Consider the following 27,802-nt stretch of genomic DNA (forward strand, 5'->3'; position numbering starts at 1 on the left):
AACACACAATTGTTTTTTTTGTTTTTTTAAGGGGGGCGCGGTTTTAACCCCAAATGGGAAAAGGCCACATCTGATCCACTTCTGCTTAGGTGATATGTTCTCATATGTTCATCTTCACCTGACAACTGGAAACGCATCATTTGTCACATAATATTAACAGCTTACCCCAGACAGGATCTCAATTCGCTCGAGAATGTGGATGACCTAACCTCTCAAATGATGCCTGTGTGTTATCCTAAACCATGTAATCCCCCAGTTATCCCCCATATCAGCTCACCACCAAAAGCATTTAATTGCTTCAGATAGCCTGTGTGTGCAGTGGTGGTTTGACAAATGTCAAAAGGCCAAGTTCAGCATGCCAAAGCAGCTGTCATGCTTATTTGAACGATCTGTTATTACCTCTGCCCAATTTGACATTAATTTAAGATGAGCAGTACAAAGAAAGTGCCCTCGCTTGTGTTCATCCTGGTCATACCATCTTCATGCCAGACCTGAGATTGTAAATAGAGGCTTTCACCTTGAGATTCACACTCAAATGAACGCATGTATATTTAGAGCCATGGGGGAATGGATTTGGTGAGCATGACCTTGTAGTTGTTTACTTTTGTGATTCAAGGCTTGTGCCCAGCAGATGCTAAACTAAATTGAGGCTGAGTGGCAGAAGAGCTGTTGTCTGTATTACTTTTTACACATGTAACTTCAAAATTGGCTCTACAAGAGCACTAAGGAAAGTCCTTTCAGTGCAGGACTCACAGTAGTGGAGCTGCAGCTAATAACTGTTTTCATCCTCCATTAATTTGAATCAGTCTTAATCGATTGACTATTTTCTCTGTTGATCTTTGTCTTTTATCACATATTGGTAAACAGGTAATGTGCACTATTAAAAGCTTTTATTAGAGAGTGGACAGTGGAGATGACAGGAAATGAGGGGCAGAAGGGCAGGAGAGAACCCCTTGATTATCGACTGTTGAAATCAATCTTTAAGCATAAATGCCACACATTCTCAGGTCTTGCTTGTCCAACACTACAGTTTTATTACTTTGTTTTCTATTAGTGTTAACTGAATATCTTTGGCTACATTGACATTATTAGTTCTTTGAAACCTGAAAAATATGATGAGATACTGTTTAAGCTGTAAGGCTTAATTTTTTGCATACACATCACACATGCTCAGCGCTGCTTGTGTGTTTGCAGTGTCAGCATGTCCAGTGAGGTGCAGCCGAGGCCGGACGACAGCCCCAACACCAGTGGGGGAAGCTCAGATGCTGAGCAGAGGGAGACAGCTCCTCCAGAGCAGTCAGGGGCTGAGCAGCGTGACCAGACTCAGCCCAAAAAGAAGGAGGCAAAAATCTCCAGCAAGACCGCTGCCAAGCTTTCCACCAGTGCCAAGAGGTATATGTGCTGCGCTGATCCCCTTTCACTCTGCATTCTCTGCTCCTTTGTTCATCTGCCAATTATTTTTTCTTTTGTACTGTCATTGGAGCAAAGTACCTGTTGCTTTTACATTTTTCCAGATATTCTCTGGCAGTGAAAACAGAACCTTCTGCTTTATCTTTTATATAATTTTAGCTTGAATACCTTTTACTTTTCTGACTGTTGGTCGGAAAAGTTTGAGGATGACAGTCTGTATTCTGAAAATTTATTTAAGAGATTCCAATTTCCTGATACCTCATTAACTAAAGAGTTTTGTTGTTGTTTGTTGCTGTTTTATTGAACAGATAGCCAAGAGATAATCCATAATGAAAATGGTTATTGTGCAACAAATGTGCAACAAACCTTATCTACCAAGGCCTAAGGAGCAAGTTCACATGCTATTTATTTGCCTTCTTTCCCTTCAATCCAGAGCAGAAATAGTCAAATAACAGCAAAGGATTCACTATTAAGTCCAAATGTTTTAGTCTCAGTCTTCTCTTGGACATAGAAATATCGCTTCATGTGCACTCAAGGCATCCTACACAACGATGAGAGTGAAAGAAAGTCTTGGTACTTCCTAAGTCAGCAGTGAAGTGTGTGTGTGTGTGTGTGTGTGTGTGTGTGTGTGTGTGCGTGTGTGTGTGTGTGCGTGCGTGCGTGCGTGCGTGCGTGCGTGTGTGTGATCACGAAAGATGACTTGTTTAGAGAATGTGCTCAAGGATAAGTTGGATGTACTCTGGGTTAGCATACATCACTGCTCTGTTGGGCTTTTACCATTAAAATATTGACTTCAACCCTGCACATAGACATTCAGGTCTTAAGGGCTGCTGGAACATGATGTGCACTGTCATCATAAAACACAATTCAACCATGAAGACTGCACTGCAAACCAATGCCAGACAAACACCCCTGGTGTTTCCCCCTTGTTCCCCGATGTCAGAGTGCTGATTCGGCTCTGAACCGTCCTGTGGCAGGCTGGTGCTTGATGTCACAAGGAGATGCTGTTGTCTGATTGAACAGTGGACTGGCCAAGTTGCATCATGTTGATGGTGATACCAAGATTTTTGAAGGGCAAAATTTCAGCTGCTGTAAAGGTAAATGGGTATAAGACAAACAGACATGCTAGAATGAGTGAATAAGAATTACTTCTACTTCAAGGGCTTATTTTTTCCTCCTGGCAAACAATCATTGCTGCCACCACCATCGTCCTCTCCTGGCAAGAAACCTTGTTCGACACTTTGACATATCAAAAACCATCTTCATACAATTTTGTGTATCATGCCTCTTTTTGGAGCACTAGCAAAAACAGTGATTAGTGTCTCTCTGAAAGCTGCTGCTCTAATTGGCTGACTGGTTTCTGAGTGATGAAGACAAGGGAACCACAGGTAACACGCTGTAACCAACAGCTATGGTTTGGTAAAACTCAAGCATTAAATGCCCCTGGACCCTGCCTCAAAACCGTCAACCCCAGGAGAACACCGGCTTTCCATTATAAAAGCTTTGCTCAGATGATATTGACTTATTTGTCTAGGCTTGCAGAATGTACTAGTTTAGTGCTTTCAGTGTCTCGGGGGATTATTAAATGCAATGACCCATGGAGCATTAGAGAAAGAAAGTTTTTGGTTAAAGAAGCCATACAGGCGCATGAGGAACGGAGAGTATTATGAATGCATTTCCTTTTGGATTCCCGCGGCCTTGTTCATTGCAGCATTCTTCCTAACAGGTCCCTAGCTCCGGCTGTCAAAACGTGCCGCCTCAGGAAATACTGCAGATAAAATTACACAGCAAGCAGTCAAGCTGAGAACAACTCCATAACTGTGGAGATTGAATTACAGGCTCCTTTGCAAATATATTTCTTTCTTCCCTTCTCTTTCCCCAAGTGAATCATGAGGAGTCATTGCCCCTCTGGTTCTTTCACCTTTTTATGTATCATGAGCCTTTGATATCCACTCAACCCAAGAGTTCCTTGAACATGAAGTGTGATAATTGACTTTTTGTTTCTACAGTGACTTGTATGACACAAGATACTTCAGATCTATATATTTTTACATTCACCATTAAGCTTGCACAAGGGAGTTGTCTATTCTCATTTTTATTGCATGATAATATAGTTCAGAAAGACAGGAATTGGGAGAGAAGGAAAAGAAAATCATGCAATAGTCTTTTTCTGCTGTTCGCTGATCAACCACAGCATCTGGTCACCATGGCAGCTGTCAGTAGGTGGGATATATTAGGCAGAAAATTAACATTTACTCGTGTAGCAGCAAGAAAATGGTCAAGTGTTAAATTGTAAGAGACTTTGACAAGAACCAACTGTGATGTGTATAACTGAGTCAGAGCATCTCCAACACTGCAACTCTGTGGGATGTTCCTGGTCTGCAGAGCTCAAGATCTACCAGAAGTTGACAAAGCAAGGAAAACCAGGGCAGAGACAGGGTCAGGGGTCAAGGGTCAGGGTCAAGGATTGTTGATGGTCATAGGGCGTGAAAGCTGGATTGTGTGGTCTGGTCCAAAAGAACTACAGCTGCTCAAACTGCTGAAGAAATTGATGCATATTTGAGATTTGAGCCAATCCATAGAAGCTCCCCCATGGAACTTCAAGGACTTAACATCTTGCAGCCAGATACCACAGCTCACCTTCAGTGGTCTGGTGGAGACCAAGCCTCGGTGGGTGAAAGATGTTTAGGCAGCAAAAGGGGGGCTTGCACAATGTTAGGAGGTGGTCATAATTTTATGGTTGTCTGATGTACATTTTTTACACACTATACCTAGTGACCCATAAAAAAGCATTTGTACTCCAATCAAACCGCCTGTTAGTCGAAGGAGTAGCTGAGCAAAGCAATAAAACTTTGATACATGCCACTTGTCTTGGTAATACAGACCTTTGGCACAAGCATTTACCCAATAACTGAAGCTTGTGTCCAACTATTTCCCTAAATATTCTATTTGTGGCATTTTTTCACATGAAGAACTTAAAACACAGAGCCTGTTGGAAAATGTCTGCTGTTGTCTGTTGGTTAGGTTAGTAATTCTCCCGAGAAATAAAGTTTAAATTTAGAGTAAGTCAAGCTCAAAATGTAAAATCTAAATATTCTCTGGAGAAAGCTGAAGCAGGGCAGCACAGCAGTGTAGTGGTTAGCACTGCCACCCCACAATAAGAAGGTTGTGGGTTCGGTTCCTGGGCCTGTGTCCTTTCTGTGCACAGTTTGCATGTTCCCCCCCCACATGTGTACTCCAGTTTCCTCCCATCGTCCAACAACATGCATGTCTAGGTTAACTGGTGACTCTAAAATTGATAGTTGCATGAGTGGTTGTTAGTCTGTTTGTCTTTGTGTGTTTGCCCTGTGATGGCTTGGTGATCTGTCCAGGGTGTACCTTATTGGCTGGGATTGACTCCAGCACCCCTACGACCCGGAAACGGAAAAGCGGTAGAAGGTAGTTGGATGGATGGGAAGCTGAAGAAAATCACTCTGTAATTTTGAAAAAGCAAAAGAAATGTAGCTGTTAAAACTGTCTTGCCTTTCCTCTCCTTCTCTTCCAATAGCAAATTTGACTCCCTCAACCAAGCCAGACTCTGGTATCGCAGCAATTTTCCAAATAAAATTTGAATTAAAATTACCAATTTAAAATGTAAAAAAGAAAACACTCAAAACAAGATTGAGCATAATTTAAATGGCACCATGGTGATCAAGTGCAATGTCATATTGGTCTGTAGAGTGTGGATAATGTAGCAATGCTGGCACCCGCTGCTCTTGCATGTTGCAGGTCAATGTCCACATGCCTGTGCTGAATGCAGTAATGCATTTTCCCGGTTGAAGGCCAGTAGGCTTGTCACAGTTATTACATAGTCGCCTGATCGCAATCATTTGAGCTGACTGCAATCAATTTGCTTAATCGTTACAATAATTTCCATTCTTCTGTATAAAAACAGCTGGATGGAACTAACAGAAATCTAAATTTTCCATATTACAATTTCCACCATTTGAGGTTTGACTGGTGCGCTTTTAACATCTTCTCGTTGTACCCCCTTTCTTTTGCTATGGTTTAATGGCACATTTAGCTCCACAAACTGTTTATCTGCAGGTGCTACATTGCTAGACTATTTGATGACCAGTGTTGGGCAAGTTACTTCAAAACTGTAATGCATTATTTGCTTACTTGTTACTGTCATTTCGAAGTAATTCATTATATTATAATATACTGTATTTGAAATGTATGGCATTACACTACTTTTGCATTACTTTTAAGTTACTCCCACCACTAACTGGAAATATTGATTTGGCATTCTAAATGTAGTTCATTATGCTCAATTAGCTCATTACACATCCAGTGGAAGGTGATGTGGTATCTGATTGAGCTAGACTTGAGGCTAAAAACTGTATAATATGATAACAACATAATGGCCACAGTAATTTAAAATAAAGGGTTTCATTTCGGGAAGTGGACAGATCTTTAGGTGTTGCACACAAAGTGCATTTCACTACAATATTCCTCATGCCCTTATTTCTGACGAAATGAAAGATGGCATATGCCCATCTCGCAAACGTACTGTCCAACGTTGCATCTGCTGCAGCTGCACTCATCTCTTCTGTTTTGTATAAAAGATTTGAAGGGAAGTGAAACATTTTGCACAGACTTCTGCTGATTTCGCTGTGATTTTGGTGATTTTTGTATAGAAAAAAAACCCATCACTTCAATCTGGGTCAAAATGCATTCTATTGCGCATTACTGACATTTGTACAGAGTAAAACATCATCAACTCTTTTTTTTTTTTGTGATGGCTTACATTACTGTGTTACAGCAAAAAGCAATGCATTACAGTAATTAATTACATTTGTAAAGCATTACTCCCAACATTGTTGATGACCCCATTTTGATGAGCATCATAGATTTGGTTGTAGGTGTGTGTTTTATTATTGAATATATTTAGGCTTGTACTATAATAGTGGCATAATATGAGCAGAAAAACATAATTAAATTGTTAATCACAATTATTTTTATGGGAGTTAATCATCAACTAAAATTACATGATTATGACAGCCATATACGCCAGTTGATTTTACAACCTTTTTTTTTTTTTTTTTCATTTTCTACATCAAAATATTGTCAAACCTTGGTGATGCTTGTGTGGCTCATGAATATGCCGTTTGCAGACACTTATTTTTCAGGCAGGTGGAATCTTTGTCCTGCAAAATGAGTTCACCGGCCTTGATAATTTATAATGTATTAAAAAATATTTGAAACTTAAAACTACGTAAACATTTTTGGTGTGGAGTAACAGCTTTTAAGTTTTTAGTTGAATATTAGCCTCTGGAATGGGTGGCAATTTCTGCTAGTAGCTCTCCATAAGCGAATGCTCTTCTAATATTGAAGTAGACAACATATTCAAAATCTAACCTTTTAAAGTCCATTCTTGAGATCTGAGAAACAGCATCTGCAGAAACAGTCTCATGTTATGGTCCATTTAGTTTCTATTCCAAGTCTTTCATCATACCCAAGCAGCAACCCCCAAGGCTGAAAAATGAAGCTAACACTGAGGTGACTGCATTTCCGTGAATGGTCACTAGAGTCTGGCTCCATCAGTGAGTGAGCCTGGTACAATAATCAGTTTTTGTCTCTGGGTAATTTCTTTCTTCATGGCAACTGCATGGAGCTGAAATCACCTTTTAGATTTGATAAAGGTTTAAAGTGCTGTAGAATTGAGCGGGTGGCCTTTTTGAGTGACACTAGCTATGTTTACATGCGCAAAATTTCTTCAATCTGACTATCTACTACTACTCGGATTAGAGCTTTACCGTTTACATGGTCCCCTAAAAAATGGGTCAGATCATGGCGTATGTTTAAATGCATCTCACGTTTGGAATAAATTATATTCTATTGTCAGAAATGTCTGACATGTAGGAAGCAGTTGTAGAAGAAGATGCTACTTCAAATGCAAACAAACACTGCTTCTTGTCTCATTTTGAAATGGATCTGTACCATGTTCTTCAGGCCTTACTTTTGTTTCTGCTGGTGTCCATAATAATGATGATAATAATAATCTGATACAGACCGATTTAACGCAGTTTCTTCCACTCACTGTAGTAAAGGTGGAAATACATTGCGTCGACGTATGGCAGACGTTACAGACATGCGCAGTTAAAATAATTTCTACCCAAACTTCAGAATAAGCATTTACATGCATGGCAATCGGATTAACAATTGGCATAACCCACCCATCTCTGTCGCAAAGAAATTTTGATTCAAACAAGTGTGATCATGTTTACATGAAGCATTTTTATTCTTGTCAGGTTTTTAATCCGTTTACTTGTGTCCATGTAAACATAGCTAATGAGTGTATGCTAGCAGACTTGGCTTTACTTGCTACCCCACCTGTTTGCCCTTCGGTTCACTTTAGGCAGCAACTCACTCCCCTTCACTTAAACAGGAAACAAGGCAGATATGGATGTCCTCTCTGCATAGGAGAGAATACCGGCAGTGTTTAAAACTGATTAGGTGATAGTGAAGTACAACACCTTGATACGAAATCCTTGCATACATATCAATGGTATAGTAATATAATGAATACTTAACCAGGTCGAAATCTTTTGCCTTAACTATCATTGAACCTTTTTCATGTGCTGAGGAAAAAGCTCCTAATACCTTCTTTAAAGCATGAGGGCTGAGACAAAACCATGATCAGCAACAAATTGATTTACCCAGATGTATCAGACACAATTTCTTTTTATCCCATATGGCCTTTTGATTTTTATGCCCATGGGGTTACAAAATGGCAAATATTTATCAGTGCATACCCATGTTGATCTTGTGATAGGACTTATTTCTGTGTTCAATCACAGTGCTCTGGAGCTCATTATAAAATCAATGAGGGGTTCACTGTGTACACTTACAGATTGATTTTACAGTCAGGATTTGTGTGTGTGTGTGTGTGTGTGTGTGTGTGTTGAAGAGTGTGATTGTAACACAGATCTTCCTCTCCTTTCAGAATCCAGAAGGAACTGGCAGAGATAACCTTGGACCCGCCTCCAAACTGCAGGTAGGAGCCTGCACTTGTGTGCACTTTTTATTTTATTTATTCTATTTATTTATTTATTTTCATTTTAAAGGTCTATTTACTCAGACACATGAGGCGCGTGCGTGTGTGTATGTGGCTGTGTAAATGTTTTGTGTGGGCTCAGTGAGTCCCATGAATAACACAGATGGATTATTATGCTATATTTGCACCCCTGTTTGTTCTGGTGGGAGCATAATGAATTAGCCCTGTTAGCAGTCCTAAAAAGAAAAACGTGAAATAAATATCTATGCAATTGAGCTGATTAGAAGTGTTTACCATTAGGATCGCTGTAGCAACAGTGCCATGATAGCTCACATGCCCTGAGGGTAGAAAGGCATTCTGTTGTGGCTTGACTGGTTTGCAAAGTTTATTTTGCCCCTGAGTGTGGCAAGAGGCAGAGGTGCTCCTGCCAATCAGTACTTGAGTAAGAGCTTCCATTGTTAGGGTTTCTGTTGAGTCAGCATTTGCTATTCTTCTTGAACTGATGACTTTTGTGCAGTGATCGCGGGAGGGGGAAAGGTGGAGGCTTGATTGAGCAGGTTTTAAACTGTGGACAGGGTGAGCAGTAAGTGATATGAAGTGCGGACATTTCCTGCAGGGCTGAGAAAGTGGGGAAACTTAGTGATGCATACATGCTCTCAGGCATGTGGGCAGAGCAGCTCGGTTTGGTTACTTGACACATTTTACCCAACCCAGAATTTTTCCTTCCAATACAAATTCTGATACCTCAGACCTAAGAGAATCAGTGTTTTTCATCTAGTGTCCTTTTTTTGTGGGGTGGATAATTTTAAAAGCCCAATACAGTCTCAACGTAGACCTCCATGTGTAAATCAACCACAAATTAGGTTCTATACTAATCCAGTAAACCTATTAAAAGTGTTAGTCCACAGAAAAATACTTGCAGCTGGTCTTCGGAAATCAAGCCTGAAAGCTGTCAAGACTTGTGATGTCACCACTGGTTGTTAGTTCATAAAACCACTAATATATTTTTGTTTGGATGTGCAATGCTTTCATTTTTATAACAACGTGCATATCCAGACCAGAGGGCAGATGTAACCATCCTCAGTCTGTAGCTGTGCTTGCATGCATGTGACACAAAGTGTGGAACTTCTGTTATGAATGGTGACTTATGGAAATTCTGGACTGATTGTCTTTTGTGTGTCTACAGGACACAGAAATGCAGTCACCTCAGCGTTGGGCATCAGGGCAAGTGTGGTTAACACTCTCGCCGTACAATAAGAAGGTTGTGGGCTCAGTGTGCCTACATGGGTTTCTTCCGGATATGCCAGTTTCCTCCCACTGTCCAAAGAAATAATTTTTGGGTTATTTGGTGACTCTAAATTGTCCATAGGGCTCATTGCGAGTGTGAGTGGTTGTTTGTCTTTGTGTTTTGTCTCTGTAATGGACTGGCGACCTGTTCATGGTGTGCCGTGCCTTCTCCCGGAACGTTGGCTGTTAGTGGCTCCAGCACCCCCTGCGACTCGGAAACGAATGGTAGAAGATGGATTACATAATTTCTCTTCCATTTTACATTTTTGCCCCTGATGGTCAAGATAGAATGCAGGTTTCAGGCTGTTCACTTTACAGCCACGGAACTAAAATATTTTATTAACGGTCTTTATCTGTGGGAGTTTTAGCTTCGTCATGGAGACTATGAAGAACTTAAGGTACCAGGAAATAACATTTCATGGACCACTTTGAAAAAACTTCTTCTACTTCTACTGCTTATCTGTTTCCAGGTCGACTGGGAGGTGGGGGTGCTGGAGCCAATCCCAGCTCACATTGGGTGAGGGTGGGATACGCTATGGGCAGGTCGCCATTCCATTGCAGGGCCAACATACACAGAAGAAAAAGATGAACAACTATTCATACTTAACTCAAACCTAAAGGGAATTTGGAATTGCCAATTAACCTAAACATACATGTCTTTGAACTGTGGAAAGAAACTAGAGTACCTGGAGGAAACCCAAGCAGGCACAGGGAGCACATGCAAACTTGGCACAGAAAGGCCTGATTAACCACTATGCCGCTGGTTTGAAAAACAATTTTTACATTTTTGACATCAGTTCTAGTCATGACAGCCTGTCAGTTTAGCTCTTGCTTGATGTTACCCAACATCAAAATTATTCCAGTGATATTGGAATAATTTTAATCATTTAGTGTGATTTCCAGCACAGGAAAGGGACTGATGACTCCTAAATGATTATCAGCTCAATCCAAAACTAGTGTTATAAAAACCATTTGACCTTTTAAACTTTTGCATTATCAAACAGCTATTTACAAACAGGTGAATCCTCCGTGAATTAATTTTCTACTTTTCTTGAAGAGTAAATGCAGATGAGAAACCGTTTTTGTGAAGGAATTGTCCCTCAGTCAGAGATTCTCCTCACCCCCTGCACCTGCAGGTTGTTTGATGGCCCTCCGATCTCAAACACAAGGCTAATCTAGCTGAAGCAAGCCATTATATCGTTTCACAAAGAGCCAAGCAGGAGAAGGGGCTCAAAGATGTTTCATGTGCAGATGCTTGTATAGAAAAATGCCCCCTTTTTTTTTTTGTATTTTTCTTTGAAGGATGTCAACACTGAAAGAAGCCCTAATTAGAAATGGATTCAAACCAGCTGTGGGCTTGCTGTGTGTTTGGAGCCCTCAGTTATCAGTGAAAAATTATGACCCAGGGGGTGGGGTTTGGATCTCCAAGCCACTAGAGGCAAGGCAGTACTTGAAATGTCAATTTCTGTATTCACAATGCACCCTGGAGTACCTGCCCCTCCCCATTCTCTTTACAAAGCTGTCACATCCCAGGTGTTTGATTTCGTCTGCACATTTCACCACAACAATTCAGTTTGCCCCTTTTGTGTGAATGGCCAAAGCTCAATTGCACATTGTAAGCATTAAAAACTTTTTGCTGAGATAAATTCCCTCAAATGGTACTGTACCTCCTCACACACAGTGTCTGCATGAACAAAGGGATCTATGTCCCCTGGTCCTTTCTTTACCTACTGATTGATCTGACTTGTTTTATTGGCTGTGTTTGTGGAACAACATCAGATGTGAGGGGCTTAGAACAGCTGCTGTGATGCAGCTCATTACACCACAGACTTCAACTCTTTATTTTTTTGTCCCACTAGAATAAAAGCACAGCTCATGATCACAGCTCCAGCTAACATCCTCTCAGGCTTATTTGTGCACCCTCCGTCCTCAATGGGAGGAATGATTCCATAATCTCTGTAGGGAATGGGGGAAAAATACCTTTAACTTGTACTAGGATAGCATGCCTTGTTTTAATTTGGCTTCATTTTAAAGGGACTTTGTGGAATTTTGGGGCCATATGAGGAAATATTTTTCATCATTCTTTTAAATCATCTCTGTCATACTGCCATAGAGTAATTAATTGACCCCACAACACTTTATTAGCTCTGTGTGTACGCGTGTGTGAATGTGCATTGATTACCATATTCTTTCATGATAGTCCTGGCAGCATTTTGATAAGACTCCCCGATCAGCTGAGGGGAAACAATCTGTGGATACCTATGGGGAATTGGCCATGCTCTCTCTCTATCGTTCTTGCTTGCTTGCTTTGCTTGCTTGCTCGCTCTCCTTTTTAATCCCAGTAAGACTTCAGGTGTTCCAAATGAATGACCTCCCACTGAATATCGATAGCATCTAAAGAGTCAAAGTAATAAGGCAGAAGAGAGCATCCATGGCTAGAATGAAAGAAATTTTAATTCAGTGATGACTATCAGCCTTTACATTCAACTGACTCGAACGCATCTGCTGTAAACTGCTGCCTTGATCTCTTGAGGGTAGATGATAGACACTGAACTCAGCTTGGCCCTGGTGATTATACATTTTCATTCAGCTGTCCAAAAGTGGCAGGAAACAAAGTCTGAGTAATGTGTATGTCATCTGGGCTGATGCAAATGTGTGTTTTGCTCATTTCATTCAATTAACCATTGACTGGAGTTCAGCAGGATTGTTGTTGTATGTGGGTGTTAGCTAATATTTACCAAACTTCATGATATTATTCATAGATAAAAACAAAGAGATGCACTCATCAGTGTTACAATGCGACCAGACTCGTGTATTCACCCTCTGCATTACATAAAACCAGTCTTCTAAAACCTGAATGTAGGTTCATCTTCTTCATAAAAATTTAAACAATATTCTATTTTTGTAAATAATATTCTCTTTTATTAATTTGTCTCTAAGTGTGCATCCTTACTGTGTAGGTGCAGTGCTCTTAAAAAATGTAATTAGTGTTCTGCCTAGTGTGGTCTGTAAGTATTTTTATCCTTTTTCAGAGATAAATGTAATATTGAAATACAATTAAATGCAGTGACATAGCACTGCAGCTAATGTTCATTTTCATGTAGGTTATACAAATCATTCATATATTTACTGTGTCTGAATCAGTTGATTAATCATTTTGGCCGATAACAGGAACGAATATAACAGAAGGACATACAGTGTGTATTGACTTTCCATATAGATAAATATATCTATCCTTTTATTATCCAGAACACTTATCCCTGCAGTGTTGTGATGGGGCTGGAGCCAATTCTAGCTAGTCATTGACTGAGTGTGGGGTTCAGCCTTGACAAGTTGCCATTCCATCACAGGGTCATCACATAGAGACAAACAACCATGCACACCTACACTCAATTTAGTGGAACTGTGGGAGGAGGCTAGAACTCTTAGAGTGAACTCGTGCAGGACAAGGGAGAGCATGCAAACTCTATACAGAAAGGCCCCAGGGCTTTGTTGCTGTTAGGCGACAGTGCTAACAATCAGCTTGACAACCCTTATATCATATCTGCCATATAAAATAACAGCAACTGAAGCAACAGAACATTTTAGCCCCAAGGTTCCCTCAAAGGATAATCCTACCCCATGTGTAAGAAATGACTACATTATTTTCTATGGCCAACCAGACAGATGGGAATACACCCATGCAATGTAAAGAATCAGTCAAGTGATGCAACAGAAGAGAAGCCATGTTAAAGTTCACATTCCTGTAGACATTATATAAACAGTGGCTATGTATGGTTTTCAGAAGAATGGTCTTTACTGTTATTTTGAGGAATCACAATGAAAGCAATGACGATGAATAGCTGTCTTTGTAAACTTTGGCTGCTGATAGTTGTTTTTTGTGCCATTACCATTAACCCTTCTTGATTTGACAAAACAAACTGAATTATTACAAAAATGTGTCCAAAAGTCACATCGGTACAGAGCAACACATGGGAATGTATTGCAGGTTTTCGCTGGTCCTTGTCTTGCCTTAACTGGACAACAGGAAGTAGTTTAACTCTGATTCATGTCGTCTGCATAGCTGCTCGGTTTTTGTTTAAGATGAAGACCGCACATTTGGTGTCAGTGTGTCAGGAAATGGATTTTGTTGGTGAACCATGCAGGGCCTCTTCTCAAACACTTTGCATGAAGTGTCAGACACTCAGCAGCTGTAATACATCATAGTCCTACATTTCTATCATTGAAGGTTTCTAACACTGCCACGAGACAGATTTCAAGTCAAGTGTATAGGATGAATTACAATTGTCACAATCTGCCCAGAGTTGTTTCACAGTGATTGACAGGGGAGAAATGAGTCAAAGATGTTATTGACTATAAAGTAATGCTGCCTCTCAGCTCTTTCCCAGCCGTAATAAACCCAAGCACAATAAATGGACCTTTTACTACAGAGATGATAAATCCAAAAGCCAACAAAGTGCCCAACAATGTCACACTGCAAGAACAACAACTTCTGTTTGCTGATTATGGCATATATAGCTACCTTGGTTGTTAATGGGCCTTTAAAATTTAAAAGGTCAACATAAAGTAATAATATTGTGCCAACAAAGGGCTGAATGATATCCATAGAGAAATCATAACATGACTCATATCATTTAGGTTTTGCAGAAAAAAAAAAAAGAAATTAAGATAATGTTAGTGTTATAGCACCATGGAAATGTCAGAGAGAGATGTGAAAGAGACGGACAGAGAGACGGACAGAGAGACGGACAGAGAGACGGACAGAGAGACGGACAGAGAGACGGACACTCAGTCTCTCTCTCTCTCTCTCCAATTAACCCCATGTGTAATTGGTCTCGGCAGTTGGGAGCATAGCTGAGGCCAGTCAGTGCGTTGTTGTCACATCACAATATTCCAAAAGTCCTAACAGGTGGTTTTAGGTCTCAGTTTCTGAATACTGACTGTGAGCATTTCTCTGTGGAGTGATACTTATGATACTTTCACTAGATTAATATAGAACCTAGACCTCATCCCTCAGCCTGGATTGTACCCAGGCTGAGGGATGCCTGAGAAACACTTCAGTCTTTTAATGATTAAAGCTAATGAGTCTTTCTTTATAACACTCATAACTGAAGGAGGTCTAGCTGATTTCAATATGTTTAAATAAAGGCATAGTTTTATAGATTGTAGAGCAAAAAAGGGGGGCTGATGCATCTTTTGCATTACTAAATTAGGAATCGAGGAAGACTATCAATAATTTTCAAGATGCTTTGTGAGATATTTCACAGAGCTGATGAAATGCATGTGTGCATTTGTAATGGTCTGGCCTGTACTTCAGGTCTGCAGCATCCCAGTAAGCTACTGTGGTTGTAATTTTGTCCTGTCAGGTAAATGGGAGGAGGTCTGGTCTGTAATTAGGAAACATCCAGCAGTGAAACAGCTGCCCCGGGTGCACACCTGCTGTTTAGCCAGCAACTCCCAGCTCCGACTAAAAAGACCAGTTCAAACTCCTGGTCTGTGAAACTGAGAATGCAGTCGAAAACTGGTGCTAATTATCACACACGTCTTGGTGGTCTATTTAGATTCAGCCTATTCTCATCAGGTTTCAGCTCTTTATCTGTTTGCTCCTCTCATGCTCTCTGCTCGCATATACAGTGTTTAAATAATAGATGAATTCCAGTAAAGCTGCTCTCATTTTCATGTTTTTGTGTCTCTGTTGTCAGAGTGAGTAGAAAATATTAATTGTAAAGCAGTTAATTGAGAGTTAATGTTAACCAGCAGTTACTTCCAAGTTGCTGCTAAATTCATGGTTTTACAATCAAATTTCAAAACAATAAAAAACTTCAGTTAAAGACAAATACTCTTTAGCTCAAAGAGAGACGTGGTATGCAAATTGATCACTCAGAAGGTTAGAAACAGCAAAGTTTTTTTTTGTTATTTGGTTTCTCACACAGTTCACAACCTCTGTCTGTCAAACTGCTGCACCGCCTATCTGCCTCGCTCCCAGGGCAGTGCTGGTGACTATAATATGGTTTATTTGAAAGTTGACTGGATCTATTTCTAGTTGCTCACTCACTCTTTTTCTAGTGCTTATCCGTTTCCGGGTTCCGATCCCTGCCAATGCTCCGGGCAAATTTAGACATGCATGTCTTTGGACTGTGGGAGGATTAACAGGAGGGAACCCACGCAGGCACAGGGACACAGAAAGGCCCCAGGCCTGGAACTCGAACCCACAACCTTCTTGCTGTGAGGCCACAGCACTATGACGCCATCCTGCCCAGCATACTTGTTTATAAACTTCATTATATATATATATATATATATTTATTTATTTATTTATTAATGAGTGAGCTGTCAACGTAAAATATGCAACTGTCAAAGCAGCCCAAGCGATGATGATGAAAGTCAGTTTCTTGTGTCAATTTTACAAATGCAGCATCATAGAGAGAAATGTTGGGTACCTCCACACTGTGGAGCTGGTTCTACTAATTTTTTGGTCCTCCCAAAAAATTGTATTTCCTCATATTAAAACGATAACAAGAAGGGCAATGCAGTCTGAACTAATGACAGAAGTATATATAATTTCATTGCATATTAAATATTAGTTGCTTGTTGTGAACTTCCATCATAAATGTAAATAACCTCATAAGTGATTTGAAAATGTTGTCTAATTCGCTGACCAAAGTTTGACAAAGTCTGCAGATGTGTTCAGTGGTTTTGTTTGACTCTGACACATAAATAGTTAGATTTAGTATTTTAATAAGGTATAATTCCTTTAAATGAAAGAACAGCTTGGAAATAAAGAATTGCAAATATATGTTGTATCTGTCATACAAGAAAAATATTTGCTTCTTACCAATGTTTTAGAACCATTTTAGAATGTTAATGTTAAGATATTAATATATATATTTTAGTGTAATGATATTGTGAATTGTGATTACTTTTCTCCAGGATAATCCTGATGTTAAATTCTCATATTGTCTCATGTCTAGTGTAAATGCAATCTTAACAGCAAAACAAATGGTAAAAGTTATTCAGCCTATGGCAACCCAATGAATGCTTAGGGCACATACCATATGGGCAGGGTATAAAATTTTGTTTTTTGACCTACCTGCCAATGGGGGGTAAGGTGTGCATATTTACCGTCCAGAATATGTTTTTACTAGCCACTAAATTTTTTACAACATGAGTTTAGTAAAATAGTTGGAAAATTAATCCGCCGATCAATTGATTTTTAGTAGGGAGCTATATTAATGACTGTTTTCTGAAACTGTTAGCAGAAATGTAATTTTTATTTTAATTCTCATGTCATACACACACATGCATCAGTATGTGTAAACCACAATGTGCACACAACAAGCGAACGTAAGTGCATTCATATACATTCTCTGATGGCTTAAATGCAATCAACTATAATCTCACCTGTTCCTGACAATTTAAATGTTAAATGATTTCATGTGACATACTATCATGTGGCAGTGGCACAAAACCTTCAAAGCAAAGAACTAAACAGCAAATTTGCTGTGCTGTCCTGCCCTGGAAATCCTAATTGCATTGACATGGGCGTTGGATTTTTCATGGGCTTTGATCAACTCTACTTTCATGATAGTGATGCCAACAACAAACATACGATGTGTGGATTACTTATGACAAATCTGCAGGTCATCGTGTTTGCACTGCTGTTGTAAATGAGCCACACTCTCCTCACCCCCGTTTCTGTGAACCGCCACATTTTGTTGAATTTTCTCTTGGGCATAGTAGCAGCTGTAGGCATATTTTCCTCCTTTCCTCTTTTTTTCTCCTTTTGGCTGGCTGCTGTACACTGGCAATATTTCACTACATACTTGCTAATTACTTTTGTTGCTCAGGTTGATCTCTGACTGAATGTACACAGATAACACAGTGTTACGTTTTCAATTGTAGAGTGACAGTGGACAGCCAGGGACCAATTCGAAATTTAAAACGCTATCAACAGTTGTCGTCTTTGTGTCTTTTATTGTGTACAACAGTAATCATTTATTAGTGGCATATTTTATCAGCCTGCCAATGGTGAGTAAGCCTAATTATTTTGTCCACCAAAACATATTTCTACCTGCATTTGGCAAGTGGCGGGTGCTAATTTTAAACCCTACATATAGGTGTACAAGGTAAAGGCAGCCATGTCCCGTCCCCAATTTGACCCTGTCTGGCTAGACTCCTTACTGCATTCCATTCCCCTCTCTCCATCCCCCCATTTCCTGTCTCTTTACACTGTCCTGTGCAATAAAGGTGTAAAGTGCTCAGAGAAGCTTCACTCTAACCAGTTAGGTAAGGTCAGACACAGTTGGTTGAGCTGCTGGTGATGAATGTGCACTGGTGAGCTTGTGGTTTTTACTGCTGATAATATGCTGTTCCTAGTTTGACTGTTTAATGATAACAATCTGAAGTGATGAAACCAGAAAGCTGCATTACTCTGCTTTATTGCCACAGATCTCTATCAGTGTGTGATGCACACATCAGACTTGGTATTATGAGAATGTTTCTGACTTGTGGACAGAGGAGGATTTCTCATTTGAGCTAAAGCCCACAGCTCTGGAGATATCTCCAGTGTTATAGTCAGCAACACTCAGCCTTTGCATAACCTTCCGCTGTGTAAGGTTAGAAAGCTGATCAGTCCTGTGGTTAGCACTAACTGCTGACTTGGAATCCACACCGTTGAACTGGCATGCTTCACTTGATAGCTGCTGTCAGCCTGTCAAAGAAAGACAGATTGACTGTTTCTTATGTTTTTTTTCTGAAGGCAAACTGTGGCAACCTATTAATGTAATGTCTTGTCAAATAAATGGGTTCAGCAACTTCACCCAGTACTGGGATTAGTCCTCTCCTGTTTCAACCTGTCAGTGATCATATGCATGAAGCATAGCTTGTATATTAACATGGATGTAGACTCTCGGTCTGAAAAGTGAAGTCCGTGCTGAAGAGTCTTAATTTTTTTTTTTTTCTGAATGCCAATCAGGGGCTGACTCCACTGGTTGCAAAACAAGTCAGATTGTGATCAAGTCTATGGGAAAATGTCCCTACTTCACACTTCATACTTTTTTTTCCCCCTAATGTGTTTGTGATCTTGGTCCCTTGTTAATTTTTTTTTTAATTGACTACAAAGCAGGGGATTTATATGTTCTGTGGCTAGAGTGTGAGTACAGTGCAGGTCAGATCCAAACCTTCAATCCTCCTCAGCTCCTACTCTCCTCCAAATATGGTTACTCATGGTTTCAAAAACCGAGATGGCTGATGGGCAGGCTTGAGGCTTCAAAACAGTAGCTCTTAAACCAACAGGTGACATCATGGTTGGTGGACAGTTGGCATTAACACATTAAGTAATCATTAAGCTTTTTGATAAACTGGAATGTCACCCAAGATCCAGATCTGATCAGTTTGGACCTCACAGCTATTGTTGCTTAATGGCAATAAATCCCTGCAGCAGATTCCAAAATATGGTGAAAGACTGAACCAGCAGAGTACTATCCATAATTTTCAAAAGACATGTTCATAATCACTTGTTGGGCAGGGGTTAACAAATTTTTGCCAGACGCTGTCACAGAGACCTATTAAGATTTTCCATAAAGTAAGTAGGAGCCCAAAGGCAAGAGACATCTGATACAGCTTGTTCTGCTGTGAAGGTCTGATGAAAGATACAGAATATTGTGTTCTTCTTAAATACCATTTACACATGTTAGTCATAGTTATTAACCCTCCAGTTAAAAAAAGTTTGATTTGTGGATTTATCAAACAATGGCATATTTTGTTTTATAATTTGTTTTATAATGACAACAAATGATATAGATGATGTTCATCTCAATGATGCCAACGTTGGCCATCCCTCTCATCTTCGCAGCAGTGTTTGAGTTTAATAGTGTTTTAACAAATCCTTATCCATCAATCTGTTTATTTAATCTACATAGTTTCAAATCTTAATTACTTGCCTTCAATGTTTCCAGCTATAAATAACTCAGGCAGTTAGCAATGGAAGAGATGAAGTGCTGGTGAAGTGGTTCACACCAGTTGAAATAGTATGTGTAGTCTTCTTTTTTTGTACAAATTGTTCTTTTGAACGACTTCTTCCAAATACTTGAGGCAGCTATAGATCATTCATTTTATCCTGACTCAACAAGTCAAAAGGTGAAGTAATAAAGTCTTTGACAATATTTTCTTCCAGTCTCACAATTCCAGCCACCATGTCTCTCCAGACACGTTTGTCATGTTCGTGTTATAAAGTGATGCTGGAGAAACACGGCTAATGAGAGTCTAACTCACTGGGATACAGGATGGATGGGCCAAGTGGGCTTCAGCCACTTAAATTGGGGCTACGTGTGACCAGAGTTGATTAAAATACCCTAAAATAATAAATTACATAAACCCATAAACACAATTGTGCTTCTTCTTTTTTTTTTTTTTTTTTTTTGGTAGATCGGTAGGTTTTACAGGGATACATAAACTTGGGTATCAATTTTTACTGTAATAATACTGTAATACTTGAGCTTACTAAAAAAACAGTGGTCATATTGACCCCAAGGACGAATGATCCTACTGAATCTGAGGAACTGGGGGAGGACAGAGAGCAGTGTTTTGTGAAGAAGGCCTGAATGAAACAATCTGATTTAGTGTAGTTTAGTTATGGTTCAGAATGAAATTCATGTCAGTTCACAAAAGGCTCATTCCAGCTATTAAGGCATAATGTCGTCATCTGCTCAATTGAACATTTACTACTGTAAGCAGATGCTTAGGGCCTGTGTTTTGTTCTTTGAAACATTGCAACAAGCTGCAGGAATTGTGACTAAAAACAAGCAAATCATTTCAGATTTGCACAGTGTTATGTGCAACATGGACAGGATCCTGGGTCAATCAGGCTTGAAAAATCCTCTCTTAAATTCACAGATTCACTTCTGTCTTCATTATCACACGTTACCAACTCTCACACATGGAAATAGGAGATTACATCCTGCCTACTGTCCATCTTTCTCATTATCTTCCATTTTGTGAGCTTTTCACTCATTATCTTTGAATTCCATTACATTTGGAATGCCCACAGGGATCACCCATCTGCTTGGAAGCTGCCCTTTTTAAGCCTCCAATCTGTAATTTGTTGGTCCTAATTTTTTTGTGATCAGGAAAAAAAACTATTGGAGAAGGTGGAATTGAGGAAGTGCAATGACTGGGTCTGACCTGCTTTGTACTCTATCCTGATTGGGTGTTACAGTCTGTCAATCACAGTGACCCCCAGAACAATCATTTTAAAAAGGAACATAATGCTCTATTGAAGACTTGAAACTGAGGCTGAGACTGAGACCAGAAGCCAGGTTCTACATCTGCGTTCATATACAGTCTTTATGCTAAACAGAAAAACATGAGGTTTCAATGGGACAGCACAGCGGCATCGTGGTTAGTGCTGTCGCCCCCACAATAAGAAGGTTGCGGGTTCAGTTCCCAGCCTGGGTCCATCCTTTGTGGAGTTTGCATGTTCTCCCCGTGTGTCTGTCGGTTTCCTCCCACCATCCAAAGACATGCATGTCTAGTTTAATTGGTGAATCTAAATTGTCCGTAGGTCTGAAGGCAAGTGTGAGTGGTTGTTCATCTTTTGTTTGTCTTTGTGTGTTGGCCCTGTGATGGACTGATGACCTGTCCAGGCTGTACCCTACCACCCCTTGCCCAGAACGTTGGCTGGAGTGAACATGAACAAGTGTCTTCAAATTATTGCTTATTTGACATGAATGAAGTTTCCTGAAGTACAGGAGAGGAAGTGGTACAATCACGATTAAGGGCAAATGTCTCTTTAAATTATGTGCATGCAGAGAGCAACACTGTAGGAGTATACTGCAGTCCTTCCTTTACAGATGAGAGCAGCATATCTAATGAGAGGCTAATCATTCATCCAACACAGACACATGATGTAAAAGCCTCATTCACACACACAGCACTGCAGTGACAGGCTTAGTCAACTGGAGCAATCTGCAAACAGAAGGGATTAAATGGAAGAGGGCAGAGTAAATATACAGGAGCAGTTGAATATGGCACACAATCAAAATATTCGAAATGCTAACACCATTAAAGCCATAACCTTGATTTATGAGACTAATTGATGAAATACATAGTAAAATATCCTGTTCTGCTGAATGAAAGGTCAAGATGCACACCATAGACCCTCATCAGTTCAGTCAGAATGCAGCTGTGTTAGTTCCTCTTCCTGTGTTGTATCGATAGCATCCACATTGCTATGAAAGCTATGGTGGTGATTTTTATGAAATATAGCAAAACGGTGGACTTTCAGCAAGTTTAATGAAGTACATGAGAGACACAAGGAGAGCTGAGTGTGTTTTAGTCTTTTACATTATCAGAGCAACAAGATCTGCCATGTCAAACAATCATAACTGAAGATAATACAGTTCTTCTCATCTTTGAACACTCTTAAGAAGTAGTGGATCACCTAGAGAGAGCACAATGTTTTCCTCAGATTTCATATTTGGTCTTCTGAAATGAGGCCCATGACTGATCAAACACAGTAATGTTCAAGGGCCTTGAAGAATAACATAGATTATGGAGACTACATTAGCAAAAGTGACTTGTATGATATGGTGATGGCCACAACAGTGCTTTGAGGGACATCAGTGTCAGCTGATGTATGAGCCAATGCTCACTGAAGTAGATAGATGGATGTACTTTATTGATCCCAAACTGGGAAATTCTAATGTCAAAGCAGCAAGACACGCTGAACATAAGGCTTAAAATAATAAAAAATATTAAAAAGTAGAAAAATATTTACGATATAAATGATATAATAAAAACTATAAATAGACAATAACTATACAAACTAAAAATACAATGACAATAACATAAGGTGCGTTAATTATGGTTGTTTTGTTTTTATATATCAGAGAGATGCAATTTTTCTCTGTCAGACAGATGAGTTATTGTATAGTGTAATAGCACGTGGCAGGAATGATTTCCTGTATCTGTCCCTACAACAGCGGAGCTGTAATAGTCTGTTGGAGAAGGAGCTCTGCTGTCTGTCCAGTGTGTGGTGGAGAGGGTGATCAGGATTATCCATGATGGTTAACAGTTTGGGTCCTCCTCTCCACCACACATTTCATTGTCTTGTTTGCAGCCAATAACAGAACCAGCTTTTCTGATGACTTTATTCAGTCTGTCGCTGTCACTGGCTCCAATTCTGTTCCCCCAACACAAGTAATCAAGGGAGAAATAAGACCATTTTCCCATAGGCTTCAGTACAGACTTCTTTTCACAACCAGTAACAACTCCCCCTGGTGATCATTAGATAGAATCTAACCTGGAAAGGCTCTTCAGCATTGGCTTCGCTGTTCAGACCCAGAAAATGTATAATCTTGTACAGTTTATGGGATAAACTGATCGTCAATGGTCAAAGTTACTGTAACTTCACAAAATAAGTCATTAAGTCATGATTTCAGATTGTGTCCATAGTCCTGTTACTGCCAAACATACTTTGTACTTTAAAAACAGCTTCCTCTTTTTCAAGATGGTTTAATTTGCAAAAGCAGCTGATCGCTGTAGTTTTTAGCAAATGTTATTCAAATAAGAGGAAATATATTTGTGAATCTTCAGCAGCTGATTAACACATGCTGAAAGGAGTGTTACTGCCAGAATTTCTTCCTTCCTGATTAGAGGAATCTGTCCTCTTTAGTTAGAGTCCCACGATTTTCTGGGCACGCAACATTAAACAAAATTACTTCATTCTCCTTTTGCAACCTTTGATTCAAAATTGTATCAACACACCATAAAAATTATCATTTTTAACATAGGTATTTTGCATAGGCATGTGCAAAATCAAATTAAACAAAACTGTATTTGACTTAATACTGCTCCATTATATTGTACTCTATGTTCAGATTTTTCAATTTTGTATCTTATTAGCTGGTTCCACCATGTCACTTTTATGGAAGCTCTTCTGCAAGAGTGTTAAAACTCCAGTAATGATCAATAGATTGTGGACTGTTATGAGACTGAAGGCACTGGCGTAAATGCAACTTTAAATAAGTTGTGTGATATCATGTAAACGTAAATGTGGTCTGAATCAGGTCTACGTTCCATATTAATCTAGTGAAAGTATCAAAGGTCTCAAAGAAACAAGCTAATGTTACACTGGATTCACCCCCAAACTGTAGGTAAATGAATGTGCAGCATCCCATCACTGATTTGGTTGTTTTGTTTGTTTGTTTTTCTATAAATTAGGACATTTCGGGCTGTTGTGAGGAATTAATGGATGTGGAAAGCTGTGTGTGTTTGCTGGAATATCAAAACAACTTGTTTGCATCAGTGTCCTCCGAATATGCCTTCTATTCAGACTTTTTGCCATTGCCACTTGCTTGACTTCAAACCTGAGTAAAGTTATCTTTGTCTTGTACTGCAGAAGTCTGAATACTTCAAGGTTGTTATTTAACGTACCATGTCTACATGGTCTTTGATTATAAATCAGGTGTAAGTTCTATTTGAATCTGTTGAAAGTATTAAAGGTCTCAGTCTACAGAGAAATGCTAAAAATCTGTATTAAAAACTAAACCCTAAAAGCTGCTGTCAGGACTTCAGGGCCTTTGTGATGTTACTGCCTTCCGCTTCTACCCCACCAACCTGGACCAACCAATAACCTTACAGCATTTGCTTTCTCTCAAATTTGACATATTTTGTTAGTGTTTTTAGGAAAATTCATTCAAAAAGCAGGATACTGCAGCTCAGACAAATACTCATTCCAGACAAATTGAGCTTTTTTCCAGGATATTGAAACTTCTGCACCACCCCATGTCCAACCTGAGCTGCCATGTTGAGAACTTTAATGTAAGTAATCGAATATCAGTTCTTTGGGTATGATGAGGAGCTGCTGAGTTTTGTCTTCTCTGTCACCACAGAGATAAAACAACACAGCAGACAGACAGAAACAGTCCAGGGCGTCTCCTTATCTGCCTGAGTTTTTACAGCTTAACCAGCCCGTTGTTAGAAGAGGAAGATAAGGTGAGGCTTCACTGGCTCAGGCAGTGGTCTCCATGCATACCTGAGGCTGATACTGCTACAGAAACATGTGGCCTCATGAAAGCCTACTAGACTTAAGTGTTGCTGACTAGTCTTTTCTTTTGTTTCAGGAAAAAGGGCACTTATTCATGCCTCACATCTACTTTTCAGGTCCTAGATGCATTTATTTTCACTAACCACTATTCATTTGTGTTGACTGGCGACTGGGAAACAGACTTCCTAACAGGCACATAGTTTGATTTAGCCACACATTTTTTTCCAAAGAAGTAGAGATTTTTGTCCTGTTTCTGACAGTGTGGCTACTTTAACAGTGAGTCAAACAGAATTTGATCTGAAAGACATGTCCACCATCTATTTTACCCATTTCCTCCAATACAGAATGGCTAAACTCCCTTGTTTCTTACGTCGCTCTCTTATCCACATTTTAGATTCTAGAAACACCAAAATGGTTGTAGCGATCACCATCTGGTCAGTTCTCTGATAGGCATTACCATTTTGTCAGAAGACGCCCCAGTTTGAGGGCTTCGGTGAGCCAAAAAAATCAGCTTTTTTTGGGGGGGGGGGGGGGGCTGTCTGCCTCTGCGCTTAGGAACCGTGTGTGTGTACTCTGGTATGAAAGCAGTTGAACAAGTGGCACAGACATATGCAGGCATACACACAAATACATATTTGTGTGTACACAAACAAAAAAGGGCAGACATAATTTGACACGCGCACACAGACACACACATACACAACGACATTCATCACACACTTACATATACAAACCTACACAAAGACAGACATACAACATAAGAAATGAATACACACGCAGATATTCAGAGACGCAGACAATTTGAAAGGCATACAAGAACACACACACACACACACACACACAGACAAAGAGAGCTATAGTCAATGTTGTCCACTTTGCTCCTACATTACTCTGGGACAGACACAGCGTTCCCTCCCTGGGAAACAGCCCCCAAGGCACTTTCAAAATTTTTGTAGGAATTTTTCTAGTTCTGACCTTGTTGTCTTTGACATACTCATCCATATCTGGTGTACCTAACTGGTTATGTGGCCTGCATTTTCAGGCGTTAGTCTGGATGGAGAAAATTTTGGTTTTAGTTTTAAATTGAAAACACAGCTATGTGGACATAGCCTAAAGTGGCCCTTGTTCCTTCTAACCTCCACATCTATCTATATAGGGCTGCAGCCATTGAATATTTTAGTAATCGAGCATTCTATTGAAAAAACTATGAATCAATTGAATTATTGGTTAAAATGTAAATTTGTTTTATTAAAGAATAGTAAATATACAAGAGACCATTTGAAAGGTCTCTAAAATGAACAACTAATTGCCTTTTATTTTTCAGAAAAATCAACATTTTTTTTTATTGCTTGACATGCAATGCATACAATGTTTACTATCAAAAGTAAATAGTTGTTGGTCATTGTCTGTCTGCCTGAAATGAAATTAGTTTTTTTTTCAAGCAGATAATAAATAAATAAATAATAATTTAAAAAACACAACCACTGCCTTTTAAGTTGTGCAAATTCACCTTCAGAACTACAAGTTTAAATATTTACAGCTCTGGGAGAAGATAATGTTCACTGAGATTAAATATTGTTTTAAAAGTATTACAACCAAGGCATACATTAAAGTAAATAATAACAATAATAAAACTTAAATGCCACCTTTTAAATTGTGAGAGTTAACTTTCAGTACTTCAAGTGTCAAGATTCACAGCTCAGGCATAACATGGGGCTTTACCCTGTGTTATGCCTGAGCTTGATGTGTTGTGGCATTTAGGAGGCAAAAACAAATGGACAGGAAGTTGGAACAAGAGTCCATGCATACATAGTTTTACACACTTTTGTTTTGAGTGCTTCAAGCCAATGTATTCATCAGAATAAGCTACACCTCTTCAAATGTATCTCTCTTTCAACATGGGTGTGAGTTAGTCTTTAAATGAGCATATGTTTGCAATGTAGAAAGGTGAGCATATCAACATGCTCAAAACCAAGGCTTGACCTGCGCTGTTGACCCTTATTTTCCTCTGACTGTTCTTTCTTCTTCCTCCTACCATTATTGCTCTCAGTCGTTTCCATTTTGCAGCCTGCTCTCACTTTTATATGCCAATGGTCTCTTGTTTCATTTTCACCACCAGCTCCTTGCATCCCTTGCGCTGTGAGTGACATAAATATGTTGTCTCAAACTAAAAATAATGTGAGTGAAAAAAGTGTAAAGAAGTTGACGCTTGTTTCAAAATGAATTAAGAGACCTTCAGGCAGAGGAGTTTTCCTCAATGATTTTTTGTAATCAAATAACTAACGCCACTCGAAGTATCATTTCAGCTATGTCTATGGTGTCTGTTTATTTCTTTAACTATTCATGATATTTTCAGCAAGACTGGTCGGTGGTCGATTTCAATCTGAAATTACTAATCTTAAATTACTGTTCATTTAGGAAATTACAAATGTTTTTAAGTGGTGTGCTTCTGATATGATGCTGAGGGGCTATTTGTTTTGATCTGGTGTTTTAACTGTGTTCTCATTGCTGCTTTTTTTGTGTTTTTGAATTGAATAAAGTTGAACTAATTTATTCTCTGAAAGGTACTTTGTATGAATGAACACTCTTGATTTGCAATCTGCAAAGAATCACAAATGTTCACATCAATAAACTGTTTGCTTAGATTAGTCAACTGTGTGAGTGAGAGTGAGTGAGTGAGAAAATGAGAGAGAGTAAGCGAGCAATGTTCCTACGATAGAGGTTGAGCATGACATGTGAAGGGCCATCGGACTTGAACTGGGACCACTGCTGTTAGGATTAAGCCTTAATGCTCCATGCTGTATCAGATGAGCCACTGAGACTGAGAGAACAATGCTCTGACCTTCGCAATATCGCAGCCTTCATTTAACACCTTCTTAAAAACTACTAAGGCTCCATTTCCATCTGGTATGAACATCCATACCTTGTAACTAATGTCTCATCACTAGCATTTCATTCCCTGTTACTAGTTTATTGTTCCGTCTCCAGTGTGATCAAGTCTCAACATGCAAATTAGGGTG

The 27,802-nt window shown here is 39.4% G+C and overlaps 1 protein-coding gene across 1 annotated transcript in view; it reads left to right on the forward strand.

Annotated features, from left to right (window-relative positions):
* The window catches only part of LOC115050871 (ubiquitin-conjugating enzyme E2 E2-like), a 68,406-nt gene that overhangs the window by 1,005 nt on the left and 39,599 nt on the right, over window positions 1-27,802 (forward strand). The window contains exons 2-3 of the mRNA XM_029513991.1: window positions 1,195-1,392; window positions 8,399-8,449. Of these exons, the coding sequence (XP_029369851.1) occupies window positions 1,202-1,392; window positions 8,399-8,449 (242 nt within the window). The 5' untranslated portion in view covers window positions 1,195-1,201. The remainder of the gene's footprint in view (window positions 1-1,194; window positions 1,393-8,398; window positions 8,450-27,802) is intronic.

This window comes from Echeneis naucrates, chromosome 11 (assembly GCF_900963305.1).
Source record: "Echeneis naucrates chromosome 11, fEcheNa1.1, whole genome shotgun sequence".
In the NCBI taxonomy this organism is placed as follows: domain Eukaryota; kingdom Metazoa; phylum Chordata; class Actinopteri; order Carangiformes; family Echeneidae; genus Echeneis; species Echeneis naucrates.